Here is a 13,436-nt window from a genome sequence, read left to right as displayed (position 1 = left end):
AACAGAAATTTAAAACCAAGTGTCTTACCATTAATAATAAACCTTTTCCCACAATAATAAACCACCTTCCTCATTTCACTACTGATATGCTTATGGGCAAATGCCATCTTGGGAATCTAATCTTTGCATAGTCTCATCTATCCTTTGCATTATCTGTACAATCAATGTTGTAAGGCTACAGAAACAGTATACCCTTTATGAACAATGTGGGGTAAAATTTCCTCCTTTGTTTATTTCTCTCTGGGCCTTCAATGTAGCACCCTCCCAACTACCCCTTCCCCTCCCTACCAGCCCACATACCCTTCACTCTTGCAGTTCAAATATTGTACTCTTAATTATTACTGAAAAATGAGGCCAGAATTTTTTCTGCTGTTCTGGCGATAACAACTAATATCCCTTTCCCAAAGCCTCATCTCATATCATTGGCTCAAAATCCAGGATCTTGTCATCTGCACCAGGTCCGCATGTGAATGAGGATCCTGGGGTACAGCTCCTCTCAACATGAAGACCTATAACTAAGAAAAAAAGTTCTTTGTCTCCCCTCCCCCAAACACCCAATATATGAGAAAGGGACAAAATAATTGTAACAGAACTCCCATTCAAAAAGGAGGAGGGAATGGAGACATTTAACAGTCGCTGGTCCATAGCAGTAAAATGGTCATCAGGAACTATGCAAATGATTGCCTTTGTAATGTTCCAAAGCACCACTGTCATTGGCGGGCACTCATTGTATGTGTTACTATTTACCAACTAAGACAGACATTAGAAGGCCATTTTTCTAAAAGCAGAGTATCAACTACCCTCATGGATTTTAAAGATAAGCATCCACTTATATTATCAAACCATGTATCTGCAGAGGCTAGAGAGCTCCTAGGGAGAAGGAATATTAAATAATTAACTTCATGGTATACTTAAGCTTTAGTCATTTTGCTTGTAAATTAGTAAAACCAGACTACAGTTAAGAGAAATCAGTTCTTCATTGAGATCATTTTAAAATTACACTTCAAAAGCAACAGTTTCATATTCTGCTATGCCCCTACTTTACAGAAAAGCAACCAGGTAGGGCTTAATCTTCTAAAGGCTCCAATAGTTGGGATCACTTTAGCAACATTCAATTGCTGAGCTGTACCTAATTTTCTTTAGGTCAATATTTCAATTACAGTCTTTAATTTTTTAAAAAGTCAATCAATTTACTCAGTTTCTACCACTTACATTCTGTTCCCTTGTAACACTTAAAACTGGCAGCACTTAGCACTTCGATTTTGTTTTAATACCTAATTAAACATTCACAGTTTAACTGAACAAGTCAAAACATGGAAAGCAATTCTGAAGCTATTCTGATCCCCCTACTTCCAGTCCCTGGGGATCCATGGTCTAGATCAGACTTTTTCAACTGGGGGTGATTTTGACCCCCACAGTAACTTGGCAATGTCTGAAGACAGTTTTAGTTGTCACAACTAGGGGTTCTACTGGCATCTAATGGTATAGATCAGAGATATGGCTAATGATTATCCTACAGTGCATAGGAAAACCCCCTAAAGCAAAGAATTATATGGCCCCAAATGTCAGTAGTACCACTTTTGAGAAACCCTAGTCTAGATGGAATTCCATCTATTGTCCTCTATGTGGTCAACACAATATAATAAAACACACTTCAAACACCAACCCCCAAACACCATCAGAATCTAATTACTTACAGCCATTCGTTCAATGCTATTTATTGAGTAATCACTATGTGGTCGGCACTGTAGAGATAGAAGGAAAGAAAGATAATCACTGTCCTTAGAAACTGTCTGGTTGAGACAGACAACTCACAAACCCAGGCCCTTGCCAGAAAACTCAGCAATGTTATCTACTCTTATTAAAAGCTTAGTTGACAGAAATGATGGTGAAGCATTATTTGAAGGATATGCAGTCCATCTATGTATCTAGGTAGAAGAAGTCCTTAAATTAAGCTGGATGATATTTGGGTCACAGTATCTGTAGTCCTTGAAGAAATGCCCTCACTAAGCTCTATACTAAAGCTATGCTCTCTGTTTGTATTGAAGAACACCATAAGAAAACCATCTGAAACTCTTTACTAACTTCCCATAGGAATCTTCTGCATATCACTCAGCGCCATCCATGTGAAACCACATGTAAATTTCTCTTCGAAATTAGAATTGAAATGTTTCTTCCTCTCTGGTAACAACTATACAACCATTTCTCTCTATTCTGACTGCCAAATCACTTACAGAGCTAAATCTGAGGCTCAACGATATCAACTATGTAGGCCCTTTCAGCCTGAACATTTGTATATGTTCCCATCCCTGACCCAGCTGGTTTTCACAGGTATTTTAATTTTTCCTGTGCTGGATTATCTGGTTATTTATACTTTACCATCATTTTATTACATCTGTTTTTGCCATAAGTTGTCTCAGTGATTAAAACGTGGTCAGGTATGAATAAAATTAAACGTGAGAAAGAGTGACAAGAAAACAATTACAACAGTGCTGCTAGAAATGTGCACTGACTGCTTCCACAGCTTGAATGAGACCCCTGATGAAGGCAGGAGGGTCACAGAAAACTTCCTGAAAGAGCTCATGCCTGAGCTGAACACTGAAAGATAGGCTAGGTGTTACTTAAAGAAGACATGAGGGTGAGGAAATGGTCTAGGCGAGAAGAAAAAGCAGGTGCCAAGGCATAGAGGTGAGAGAGAGCCGAGTGTATTCAGGGAACTGCAAGTGGTTTGCTTGTGCCAGAACAGAGGGTATCCTGGGGAGTGCTGAGACATGGCACTGAAGAGGTACTTTAGATGCCAGGCTAAGGACTCTGAACTCTGGCCTAAAAACCATGATTAGAAATATGAGAACAGTCAGGAATTTACTGCAATAGTCCAGGGAGGAAAAGATGACCCCCACAAATGATGACCCAGTCAGTTTCCAGACACATCAGGCATCTTTAATGAGTAAAATAATCCCTTAAACTGATTAGGAAAGAATCCAAATCCTACCCTCACCCCATTCCCACCCCCTTACCAACAACATTAACCTTTACCACATCACCTGGAAAAATGGGGTCATTCACCAATGATCTTTGGACAAGAATGTAAGAATTCTCATTCCCAGATTCCCATTCTCCTTTGCATTTGATATTATCTGGACTTACAAGCAGCTATAATAAGAAAAACTAAGGAACTCTGACAGCTATTCATCTCACTCAGGATAGGCAAGAAGCTGTTATGATTTTATGTCTCCAATTGTTCCAATCACAGTTTCTAATACAGAAATAAAACTGTTCAGTGTCTCTGTCCTCGCCTTGTTTTGTTTTACTGAGATCTGCATCTGCAAGTTCTCGGGCTCCAACAGCAGTTCTGTCAGGAACAGACAGCCAGTGTCATCCTGAGCGCTGAGGTAGGCTTTCCACGGCTGAGCCCCAGCCCTGTTCATCGCGATGGTCTGGATGTTCACGACTTGCAGGGCCATCTGAAGGGTGTCGGGATGGACTGCTCCCTGCCACGGGAACACCTGCTGATGAGCAACTTTGAGGCTCAGCCAAGTTTTCTCAAAACACTCAGCAGTAAGCTGGTGATTGGGGACTAGCATGAGGGCTCTGGAATCAGGGAGTTCTTGGACCCTCTCCTTGTTCTCTTCAGGAATCAGGGGTCCTACAAGAGTCAGAAAGCTTGTGTAAGAGATGCTTTTAATCTGTAGAACTACATTTTTAAATCTAGATTTCCAGTAGTACACAATGTGACTCTCATCTTCAGAGAAATGGCTTAAATAACCAATGATGAACTTCCTTCTTGCTCACAGAGACAAAATTCGGGCAACAGTCTGAGGTTTAGCTAGGGTACTCTACTCTCTACCAGTCATTGCAAAAGATAAAGATTTTTCATGACAAGGTATAAAGTTAAGGACTATTTTTACCTGATGTGGCAAAAGATGCAGTGTTAGGAAGCTCTGGGCCATGACGTTCTACTCTCTGGCATTTAGAGATGGTTGCCCAGCGGGCTTTGCCATATACTGGCACCAGTGTGTTGAAGTCCGAGGCCCAGCTGTTCACAGGTCTTTCTGCCTGATCCTCCAAAAGTCTGAGAGAAGGGTCAGATTGAGGGCTCCGTAGGATCCGCTTCACTTCATCAATGCCAGCTAAGAGGAGGCGATAGTAGAAGAGACCTCGGTCCCGTACTGCCATATCCTTTTCTTCCTCTGAGGTAAGACAACAGACTAAGTTAATTAAAAAGAAAAACGAAAACACTCTTTCTACCCCTGTGCCCACCAGAATAGGAGAACAAAATGAAGGAGGGAGGAAACCCTAGAAAACATTGACATTTTCTTCTTCGGTCCCAGATGGCTCACCAAACAATGAAAGCTGTGAGAACCTCTACGACTGGTCATGGCAAGTACCATTTCCTTCTTCTTTTTTTTTTAAATTTGATTTTATTTATTTTTTTATACAGCAGGTCCTGTCCTCATTAGTTATCCATTTTATACTTATTAGTGTATACATGTCAATCCCAATCTCCCAATTCAACCATTTCCTTCTGAAGAGCCTACCTATGCAGTAGTATAATAAACGGCCCAGCATGTCCTGGCACTCGGCGGGTCGAGAGAGGAAAAGGCGCAGCAGAGCCGTGAGCAGCTCCATCTTGACAGCTGGAAATGTCTCCGACTTCACATTCTCTACGAAGTCTTCCAACACATAAGGAGCGTTGGGGATTCTCTTCCCGTGGACACCGAGTAGCCAAATAAGTGCCTGCTTCCCCTAGGTAATAAGGGAGTAAGAACAGGTGCTCAACATTTGGCTGTCCAGAACACAGGCCAGAGCAGGCAGTAGATAGCAGCAGGTTTTGCTTTTCCCCTAGAGTCAGTAGAAAAGGTATAATATTTTATTTACTCCCACTTGCATTTATTAATTCACCCCCTACTAAACTCTCTACAACAAATAGGAATGAAATTCTACCACAGAAAAGGAGACTTAAGACTCTCACAGCCTATGTTGCTTAAGCAATAAGCCTTCCTCACCTTTGAGGCTTCTTCCCCAATTTGGGGTTTAATGCTTCAGTGGAAGCTATTGGAAGATTCCCCTAAGTTAGGGGAACCTAGTGTGCACATCAGAGTCACCTGCAAAGTTTCTTAAAACTCTGTGTGTCTAGGGCTTCCACTCTTGAATATTTGAGTAGATACTGGAAGCCCAAATATTTGTAAAAATTCCACAGACGAGTCTGATTTTCATGCCAGCTGAAAACCCTATGGTCTAAATCTCTGACTCAAAACTGTTCACAAGAACAATGGTATCAAAATATTTGTAAGAAAACCATAGCTAAATCCTAATGTTTTTATAATTTATATCCCACCTACACCCAAAACAGAATCTGAGGTGGCAATCAATTCTAAGAATTCCACTTCAGACACTGGGTGGAAAGAATAATTAGATTCCATTTCACAGAGCAGGGTCCCAAGCACTCCCCCTCTGCCTAGAAGTAAAGGAGAATTACAGCGTACCTCGCTATCTTGAATGCTCTCCTCACAGCCGGGCAGGGCCTGACACACAGCTTCTGTACACTGAGGACACAACCAAACCAGGTCTCGGAAAGTCTGCACAACCACTAGAGCACAGCTCAGGACACAAGAGCACAGGATTAGAGCCTCCGCACGGGAAAGAATCTTAAGAAAAGTCACATATTCAGGCTAGATTACTGGGGCAATTTCTGTAAAATGGGTGTTTGGTGGGGTGGTCAATAATTATCTGAGAAATGTCTGACATGGGCAACAATTTCTTAATAAGTGTTGCTCATCAGATTGCCATGAGGATAAATGAGTTAATGTATGTGAAAGCACTTGGCAAACCAGAAAGCATATACAAATGTGGGGGAGTGCTGCTGTCGAATGATGCTCTGAGGACAGTATAAATGGAGCCACCAGGGCTGGAGCTACGGTGAAGCAAGCAAGGTGCCAGGGTGTAAAATTTAAGAAGACTCACAGAGTTAGCATTTGCACAAACTTGAGAGCGAGTGCCCCTTTATATATATTCTTTTTTTAAAAAATATACTCTTTTCCATTCTGGTTTATCATAGGATATTGAATATAGCTCCCTGTACTATGCAGTAGCACACTGTTGTTTATCCATTCTCTATATAAAAGTGAGTGCCTCTTTAAATGTTTGCATCCTAGGCGATTTGCTTGCCTCACCCTAGTCCCAGCCTTGGAAGTCACTGCTTACAGTATGCTGCCATAAAGCAAAAAGAGGGGTAAAGGTGGGGAAATAACAAGCAAGGTCACCCTCGCACCCTTCATGATCTATACAACAGCCTTGTAGACTCATGGCAACCTGAAGACTCCCTACTCTGTTAGATCTATGTGTTTCTCTGATGGCAACAGATGATGATGCAAAGAAGAGTTTAAACCTCTGTTATTGAACAACAAATATGTTTTGAGCAAATACTATAGGTCGGGAAATTGACAAAAAAAAAAAAAAAAATCCTAGAAAGGTAGCCATTACCTGTGGTAATGTGCTCTTGTCGAAGCCCCAGCAGCTCTGTTAGAATCTGCACACACTGATCCGTGTAGGTCCTGGCGATGCTACCTACAGAGGAAGGGAAAGCAGAAAAATGTGTTAAGTCAAATACTAGCACCTCATTCTAAAATAATTTCCCACCAGCCAAAGAAAGACCAAGAGGACCAGAAATATCTAAGAAAAAGAAAAAGAAAATCACCCCTTGCTTGATGAAATAAGAATCTAAGTTTACTATAAAGGGAACTTTGGTAAAATGAATTTCCCATTGAACAAGGCTGAAAACTTTTAGTCACAAAGGTATTTATGTGGCAACCAGTTTGTTGCAGCACACCTGTACAGGAATATTCCTGCTGGGAACACTGTGCAACAGCCTCCAGACTGCAGGATTTCTACTCCCCTATTTGTGCCCTCTTCTCTGCCTCTAAAAATAACTATACTTTATTCTACATCCGAGGGTTCCTTCTCCTCCTCTACTTGGAAGTCCTCCAAAACTTAGCTCCCCAGCTGCTTGCATTTGACTCACTCTAGCCCTTTAAATTCCAGACAGAGTAGCATGAAAAGGTCTGTAAGTCTTATGTTTTACTCTGTGCTGGTCCACTCATCATAATGCGTAGCCCAGAGCAGAAGCTTCATAAAAGATTGCTAAATTTTCAAAGGACTTTGAGTCAGGAAGGCTGGGTTCCAGTCCCAGTTCAGGAACTATACGACCTTTGGGCAATTTAAGAAACTTTTTGTGCCTGAGTTTCTTCATCTTTGAAACGAAGTTAATAATAACACTTGTCCACTCTTCTTGACTGCCTCACAAGGCTGTGGGAAGATGATATACAGAAAAGCATTTTGGATAACAGACGACAAAAGGCAATAAAAATTGTGTTACAGTTTGCATCACCTATGGTCTATATCCTAGAAGATATGGAAACACCAGTGTTGACCAAAAAAACCTTTCTCCCCACCTTGTTTGTAGTCACTGACCCAACTGTTTGGTGCAAGATACTTTGCCTCTGAAGCAAGATTCACTCCCTTTCCTCTCTGTGGTTCCACAGTTTTCTAGCTGGTTGGTCTAGGCTCTCACAAAGGAAAAGCAACAGATACCTACCTATGGCAAAGATGGCAGCCTGCGCGAAGTCGGCGGACACATCAGTGCAGTACCCGCGAAGCTCCTCCAGCACCTGCTGCACGTTCTCGTCGTTTACCAGCTCACACAGCACCTCCACCTTCTGGAGCTTGATGTAGTGGGGCTCCGAGTAGGAGCAAAAAAACTTTTTGTAGTGGCTGCTAAAGTGACCCGGCAAACTGTGCAGGACCTGGCGCACATGGCAGAGGGCAGCAAAACAGAGCTCGCGGCTCTCTGAAGAACAGGCAGCCAGCAAAGTTCCCTTGACTTGCATAAGCACGTCAGTTTGCACATGGGGGAAGTTTTTTGCCAAGATCAGAAAGAGTTTGGTGGCTCCCATCACCACACCTGGGCTACTGCTCTTGAGAAAACTGTCCAACAGGTTGAGAATGTCAAACAGCTCCTCCTCACTGCGGGGTTGGTAGCGTAGCAGAAAGTTCAATACTTCAGCCTGTCCCCACTGGTCCAGTTTTGACATTCTATCCAAAAAAGAAAACAAAAGTGCTATCCTAGCAACAAAATTAGGACCACCTCCATGCTACTGCCATGTCACCAGTCATCTGTTCATCACAACAAGGGGAGAATTCTTGAAAATAGGTTGTGCCATAATCAAATTATTCTTCTGATATACTAAAGTTTACACAAAATAAGGCTTTAAATTCCAAGATGAGTTTACGGTACAAAGGCACACTCATCGAAGGCCAAAGACATGATCACCATATCCTAGATCCAGATTCTCTACATTTTAAGATAGTATGAATGGCTTAGTTTGGAGGACATAACGACTGCAGAGGACAGAACCCTGAAGGATCCTTCTGCCATCTCTCTATATCACCAAAAGAAACTAAGACAAATTAAAAAAAAATTCTCTCAATGAAACATGAGGAAGTTAATAGTTACAGTTAACTTTCTTTACTACTCTACAGAAGTTGTTCAAGACCTCTCCTTCATTCAATACATCAACAAGATCCCATTAGGATGTAGATTTGATCATGATAAAAGAGCACAGAGGCATCCAAACCGATTTAAGAGATGGTGGGCGATGGGCTTATTGATGACAACACCTCCTTCCTGTTTCAAAATTTCCTCCAGAGACCTCAGGCAGTTCACAACCACAATTGGATCCTGGTCACGCAGCAAACTATATAATTCGTTTACCAGGGCACCATCTATAAAACGGAACAAATATCTCACATAAAGAAAAGTTTCAGAGTCAAGGTGATAGAGCCAGAAAAACAGTTCCAGGCAGACAAAGCTGAACTTCTCTGCCACAAAAATAACAAAGGCAGTAACAAAGTGCAAGGCCAAAACAATGGCCACTTCCAGACTGTTCTAAGCAGCTAAGGCACAGGATCTCACGTGGGCCCCAAAGAAAGGACTTCTCTAATCTCAGAAAATACCAAGCCCTGCATCCTACTTAAAAGAGACATACAGGGCTTCCCTGGTGGCGCAGTGGTTGAGAGTCCGCCTGCCGATGCAGGGGACACGGATTCGTGCCCTGGCCCGGGAAGATCTCACATGCCGCGGAGTGGCTGGGCCCGTGAGCCATGGCCGCTGAGCCCGCGCGTCCGGAGCCTGTGCTCCGCAACGGGAGAGGCCACAACAGTGAGAGGCCCGTGTACCGCAAAAAAAAAGCGACATGCAGAAGTAGGGTCACATTATTATTTTCTACCAAACCTACATACTCTTCTACAAAGTCATATAATGGAAGTACAAATAAATACTGACCATGGTAGATTACACTGAAACTTACCCACTTCAGAGTCTCCATGAAGAGTATGCATCTTGGCACAGCCAAGGACTGCTACCCTCCTGACATATGAAGCCTTATCATGCAGACCGTTGAGAACTGGCTGTTGGATATATTCCTGCACACCAGGCAACCTAAGCAACACATCCTAGAGTCAGTCAGATCCTAAGGTACTAGTTTTGACATAATTTAGCCCCTCTTCACTTAACAGAGGGTTTAGTAGATGTTTGAATACGCATTGGTCAGATTCTTCTCCAACAAAGTGGAGAAAGCTGCTGCCAAACTTAAAAAGCCTCACTTGGCTTTTCACGTAGAATAATGCCACATAGGCAGGTTAAAAAAAATACACACACACACACACACACACACACACATTTAGAAATCTTTAACTATTTCAGGGACTTCCCTGGTGGTCCAGCAGTTAAGACTCCGTGCTCCTAATGCAGGGGGCCCGGGTTCGATCCCTGGTCAGGGAACTAGATCCCGTGTGCCGCAACTAAGACCCAGAGCAGCCAAATAAACGAATAAATAAATATTTAACTATTTCACTGAGAGTAAGGATAGAAAAATTCCTTAATGAAATCACATATATAGTTTTTTAAACCAAAGCAATGGCCAAAAACCTGAGTTCAGGTTACAACAGTGTCTTCCGCATTATTAAGGAGCTCAAATAAATTGTCGTCATTAAAAACCTGCCCCATGACCACATGAACTTATCAGCCACTGAGATACAGGAAGGGAGGAGAGTGCTCACCTGAGGCTACACATGCTCCGTAGTGCCAACCCTCGCACCATCGGGTTGGGGTCCGAACAGTCTTTGCACAGTGTATTGATGGCCAGGAGAGCCAGATCTGGTTTCAGGGGGGCATAGGTACACATGTAGAGATAAACCAACTTCTTCTGAACAATATCTATAGTGGCACTGGCCTTCACCATTTCCATGAAAACACCAGACATGTCCGAGCCCTGAGTCATGTGCCTGAAACCAACACACACAGCAGGAAAAAAGTAAAATACATAATCCCCAACCTACAACAGAAAGCCTTTTACTTATACATGCCCTGGATATCCAACTAGATTGTGATCTCTTAGAGCGGAGCAACCAGGTCTACTTTGTCTATCATATCACACAATACTTCACAACGGGCCTGCAATAAACGTTCTTCTATTCATTCAACAAACTAGTACATTCCAGTCACATTCAGATTTTACATTCCAGGGATATGTTCTGGGGAATAATCTTGAAGAAGGCATGGTCTCAGATCTCAAGGAACTCAAAAGTCTACCAAGGAGGCAGACAAGAACACCGCTAATTACAGAATATAGATTGGTATTATAACAGAAGTAACAGACAAGGTGCAGTGGGGATCAGGAGGTCTAACACTGCCAAAAAGTCATAAAATGTTTCCACAGAGGAAGAAATACTTGAGCGGAATGAGCAGGAGCTCCAGGCAGGTGTAGTAGATAGGTAACGATACACACTGTGATGCATGTGGACATGAGCAAGAAGGGTACATTCTTTTCAGAGTATGCAGGTAGTTAACTGGGTGTTCCTTGGGTGCTATGATAAGAAATTTGGACTTTATTCTGTAGATCACTTTTTCTCAAACTGTGATCTATAGCAATTAGAGGGGATGTCTGTTTAAAATGCAGATTCCTGGGTTCCATCCCACCCTACTGAAATCAGAATTACTAGATTGGATGAAAAATTTACATTTTCTAAAAAAGCACCCCAAGGGGGCTTCCCTGGTGGCACAGTGGTTGAGAGTCTGCCTGCTGATGCAGGGGACGCGGGTTCGTGCCCCGGTCTGGGAGGATCCCACATGCCGCAGAGCGGCTGGGCCCGTGAGCCATGGCCGCTGAGCCTGCGCGTCCGGAGCCTGTGCTCCACAACGGGAGAGGTCACAACAGTGAGAGGCCCGCGTACCGCAAAAACAAACAAACAAAAAAAGCACCCCAAGGGACTTTTGTGCATACTGAAGTTTGTGATCCACAGCTATACACAAGAGTTATATTGTCAAATTCATATGCTGGAAAATCAATCTGGCTGAAATGAGGGCCTAAGGTGACCTACTACTAAGCTACTGCAATTGCTTTAAAAAGGGAACCAGAACAGCAGTGCCAATCAAAAAAAAAAGAGGATGGACCACAGTATTCATTGCAGCTCTATTTACAATAGCCAGGACATGGAAGCAACCTAAGTGTCCATCCACAGATGAATGGATAAAGAAGATGTGGCACATATATACAATGGAATATTACTCAGCCATAAAAAGAAACGAAATTGAGTTATTTGTAGTGAGGTGGATGGACCTAGTGTCTGTCATACAGAGTGAAGTAAGTCAGAAAAAGAAAAACAAATACCGTATGCTAACACATATATGTGGAATCTAAAAAAAAAAAAAAGGTTCTGAAGAACCTAGGGGTAGGACAGGAATAAAGATGCAGACATAGAGAATGGACTTGAGGAGACGGGGAGGGGGAAGGGTAAGCTGGGACGAAGTGAGAGAGTGCCATGGACATATATACACTACCAAATGTAAAACAGATAGCTAGTGGGAAGCAGCCACATAGCACAGGAAGATCAGGTCAGTGCTTTGTGACCACCTAGAGGGGTGGGATAGGGAGGGTGGGAAGGAGATGCAAGAGGGAAGAGATATGGGGCTATATGTATATGTATAGCTGATTCACTTTGTTATAAAGCAGAAACTAACACACCATTGTAAAGCAATTATACTCCAATAAAGATGCTAAAAAAAGAAAAAGAGGATGGATACTTAGAACCATGAATCCATACCATCTGACTTGAACAGTGACAATCCCGTGTCACCAAGACTGACTCCCACATTTGCTCAGCTGGGTGATGACGTTCATCAACACAAATACAAGTGGAAGAGCAGGTTTGGGGAGGGCGGAAGGATGTAGGTACTATTTTGCATGTCTTTGAAGAAATATCCAGGTGGAAATGCCAAGCAGGCAGTAGGATCTGTGGGTCTGACGATAAAAAAAAGGAGGTCTGTGCTAGACATAGATCTGGAAGTCAGCAGTACAAGATCAAGACATGGATGAAACCACCCAGCTGAGTAAAAGAAGCAAAATATGTCCCACAAGGGAGACTTAGACGGCAGTCCAGAGAAGCAGGAAGACCAAATCATACAACTGCCATGGGTGCAAGTTCACTTAATCTAAGCGGCCAGGGGTAGAGAGCCCTGATGGGGGTGGCAATGGGGGAGTTAGAGCGTTAGGTGATACCTAATAACTCGCTGGATGACATTCCGATAGCGCAGCCTATCAGCCTGAATGTGAGGGTTACACAGAGCCTTCTTCAGCTCCTTCACCTCGTCCTCGGAGCCCAGGTACGGCATCTTCTCGAACAGTCACGGGGCAGTTCCCAGAGATCCCTAGGTAACTCGTGGGCTCCTTCTAGCCCTGATGTGGGGACCTGGGTAAAGGAAACGTCAGTCAGTGAAGAGACGACAGGCGCGATCTGGCCCAGCCTGAGACGACAGGCGCGATCTGGCCCAGACTTGGCTTCCCCCAAGGCCGGCATCCGGGCCCTACCACACTCAAACTTCAACCCTCTCGCTCCCTGGCGAGGCCCACCCTAGGCTCTGCGGATCCTTCCGGGGACCTACAGGCTGGTTCGCTCCGCCCACAGAGCTCTCCCGCAACCTCTAGGCCCTCGGCCCGACTTCCAGCCCGGCAGCCAACAGTCCGTGGACCCCTCCCTCTCCAGTTCCAGCCTTTCTTGCGCCTCCACGCGGTTGCCGTCACCAAGAGGCCCAATCAACCTTTCTGCGGAAGTCCCGCCTCCTCCAGGGGGACCACGCAGAGCAGCTGCCAATCACCCTCTCCCAGTGAGCGCCGAGCGCAGCCTGGATCACGACCTTAGGGTGCCCTTCCCCCAACCTCTCACCTCCCGGCGCCGCCGCGCGGCTACCTCAGGCAGAGCGGTGGCGGGCAATCGGAAATCGGCTACTTCCGCCTGTCTCCGCCCAGTAGCGCGCGCTTTGAGACCAGGGCCTCGGCCCCTGGTCCCGCGCGCCTGGGGGAGTGGCGCTCCGTTGGGCGCCT

At 44.1% G+C, this 13,436-nt stretch overlaps 1 protein-coding gene across 3 annotated transcripts; it reads right to left on the bottom strand.

Moving 5' to 3' along the window:
- Positions 1-2,367: 2,367 nt before the first annotated feature.
- AP4B1 (adaptor related protein complex 4 subunit beta 1) lies at positions 2,368-13,104 on the bottom strand. 3 transcript variants are annotated; one of them, XM_029231117.1, is made up of 11 exons: positions 12,998-13,104; positions 12,615-12,804; positions 10,117-10,341; positions 9,366-9,496; positions 8,634-8,781; positions 7,595-8,091; positions 6,484-6,567; positions 5,487-5,590; positions 4,539-4,746; positions 3,909-4,190; positions 2,368-3,646 (listed from the first exon to the last, which is right to left on the bottom strand). In XM_029231117.1, the coding sequence occupies exons 2-11, from the start codon at positions 12,725-12,727 to the stop codon at positions 3,219-3,221; spliced, it is 2,220 nt and encodes a 739-aa protein (XP_029086950.1). In that variant the 5' UTR covers positions 12,728-12,804; positions 12,998-13,104; the 3' UTR covers positions 2,368-3,218. The 3 variants fall into 3 exon arrangements, with proteins under 3 accessions (XP_029086950.1, XP_029086951.1, XP_029086952.1); XM_029231118.1 differs by having other exon boundaries at positions 12,966-13,052; XM_029231119.1 differs by lacking the exon at positions 12,998-13,104 and adding an exon at positions 12,160-12,356 and having other exon boundaries at positions 12,615-12,930.
- Between the last annotated feature and the right edge of the window lie 332 nt (positions 13,105-13,436).

The sequence above is a fragment of the Monodon monoceros genome, unplaced genomic scaffold (genome assembly GCF_005190385.1).
Source record: "Monodon monoceros isolate NGI ecotype Baffin Bay Population unplaced genomic scaffold, NGI_Narwhal_1 Super_Scaffold_18, whole genome shotgun sequence".
NCBI lineage: Eukaryota > Metazoa > Chordata > Mammalia > Artiodactyla > Monodontidae > Monodon > Monodon monoceros.
The sequence above is the reverse complement of the archived record's forward strand: the minus strand, read 5'-3'. Positions and strand labels throughout refer to the sequence as shown.

Coding starts and splice junctions, on each gene's coding strand:
- AP4B1 (XM_029231117.1), bottom strand. CDS start 12,727: ATGCCGTACCTGGGCTCCGAGGACGAGGTGAAGGAGCTGAAGAAGGCT. Junction 8,092..8,633: donor GCCCACCATCTCTTAAATCG/GTTTGGATGCCT, acceptor TTTTTTGGATAG/AATGTCAAAACTGGACCAGT. Junction 4,747..5,486: donor AGAGCATTCAAGATAGCGAG/GTACGCTGTAAT, acceptor CTTATTACCTAG/GGGAAGCAGGCACTTATTTG.